Source organism: Eimeria mitis, genomic scaffold (genome assembly GCF_000499745.2).
Source record: "Eimeria mitis Houghton genomic scaffold, Emh_scaff387, whole genome shotgun sequence".
Taxonomy (NCBI): Eukaryota; Apicomplexa; class Conoidasida; order Eucoccidiorida; family Eimeriidae; genus Eimeria; species Eimeria mitis.
In genome coordinates this window covers 8954-10911 of record NW_013572204.1, presented here as the reverse complement: position 1 = coordinate 10911, position 1958 = coordinate 8954, and the positions used below count along the sequence as shown (strand labels likewise).

General features: G+C 53.2%; 1 protein-coding gene across 1 annotated transcript in view; it reads left to right on the top strand.

Moving 5' to 3' along the window:
• The window catches only part of EMH_0010470 (uncharacterized protein), a gene marked incomplete at both ends in the record, with an annotated part of 5410 nt that extends 4532 nt beyond the window's left edge, over window positions 1-878 (top strand). Inside the window, one exon of the mRNA XM_013498964.1 lies at window positions 3-878. Within this exon, the coding sequence (XP_013354418.1) occupies window positions 3-878 (876 nt within the window). The remainder of the gene's footprint in view (window positions 1-2) is intronic.
• Window positions 879-1958: the final 1080 nt, after the last annotated feature.

Here is a 1958-nt window from a genome sequence, read left to right as displayed (position 1 = left end):
GGAGCAGCAGCAGCAGCAGCAGCAGTTACAGCTACAGTAGCAACAGCAGCAGCAGCGCCGCAGCAGCAGCTGCTGCTGCTGCTGCTGCTGCACTTGCTGAGGCAGCAGCAGTCAGCAGCTACAGAAGCCGCAGCGCCAGAGCAGCAGCACGAGCTCGCTTTGCTGCTCTCAGCTCCCCCCGGTCCCCATACAGCGGAGACCCTGCTGCAGCACTAGCTATCTCAATCGGAGACACTTCTCCTGCTCTCGTGTGTCTCCTTTCACAGCGCTTCCCCCCCGCAACACCCCCCGCTGCACCCCACACCCCCACCACCCCCACCAGCAGCAGCAGCAGCAGCAGCAGCAGCAGCAGCAGCAGCAGCGGAGGAGGAGGGGAGACACGCAGGACTGCGTCTAATCCTCATGTGGGGGGGGGGCCCCCTGCCCCCTGCAGAAGAAATACACGCAAACACTCAGCCCCCCCCAAGGGCCCGGTGAGGTTCTCTCTAAAGACAAAAGGAGACAGCGAGAATTTGTCTCCTTATGGAGACATACAGCAGCATCAAGTGTCTCCTTATAGAGAAAGACAGCAGCAGCAGGTGTCTCCTTGTGGGGAGAGACAGCAGCACGAACTGTCTCCTTTTGCCCGCAAGCAGCAGAATGGAGTGTCTCCTTTTGGAGACACACAGCAGCAGCAGCACGAAGTGTCTCCTTTCGGAGACACACAGCAGCACGAACTGTCTCCTTTTAGAGACAGACAGCAGCAAGGGGCAGAGGAGACAGCATGCAGGGGCCTGGCTGCGAGAGGAGACAGTAAAGGAGACGCGGGGGAACCCCTGTTGCTGGAGAGAGGAGACAGAGACAGAAACGGAGACACTTATACACTCAACAAATACTGAAAGGCTGGGCCTCATATATAAATATACACAAACAACGCAGCAACTGTCTCCTCTTGTGTCTCCTCTGCTGTCTCCTCTGCTGTCTCCTTTGGTGTTTTCTCTGTCTCTTTCTTTTTTATACTTTTCTTCTCTGGAGACTGTCGCTAGAATACCCTGGCTACAAGCCCCAGCCAGCCCCAACCATGCACATGCATGCAACATGCATGCGCATGCATACTGCATGCATACTGCATGCATGCATGCATGCATGCATGCATGCATGCAGGGCCCCACAGAGTGCGTTGCCTTTGCTGTCTAGACACCGCTGCGGGGGTGTGGGGGTGGCGGGGGGTAAGAGAGACAGCAGCGTTGAGGCTTCTTTTTTTTTTTTTTATTTTTTTTAATATTCTGTATCTGGTGGAGACAGTGGAGACACCTGAAGGAGACACTTGGTGTGTGCTAGCGAGAAAAGAGGAGACAGCCAACGAGCTCTTAACATTCACGCAGAGAGAGAAAGAGAATGAAGGTGTGTCTGGCTAGCTAGCTAGCTAGCCACGCAATATCTCGGCTAGCTAGCTAGCTAGCCAGCTAGCTGTCTAGCTAGATACGTAGCTAGCTAGAGATGCAGAGGAGGAGGGCCCCCAAAGGAAAAGAGGAGACAGAGATGAACAGAGTTTCAGGTGTATAGGCAGCTCACATGCAGTGACACTGGAAATGTGCATGCAGAAGACACCTCAACAATCTTTTCTTTAATAGAAGCATAATGCATGCATGCATGCATGCATGCGAACAAATGCATGCATGCATGCATGCATGCGAACAAATGCATGCATGCATGCATGCGAACAAATGCATGCATGCATGCATGCAGAGAGATAGAGTGTGGGGCCCGCAGAGCCACTCTCTTGGGCTCTTACGTACACAGAGTAACCTGCTGTCTGCGCTAGCTAGTGCTAGCTAGCTAGCTAAATATCTAGCTAGCTGGCCGGCTAGCTAGCTAGCTAGCTAGCTAGCTAGCTAGCTAGCTAGCTGAGAGCGGCAAAAAGAGTAAACAATAAACTCAAAGATGAACTCGCAAAGCAGACAGAAGAAAGATAAGAC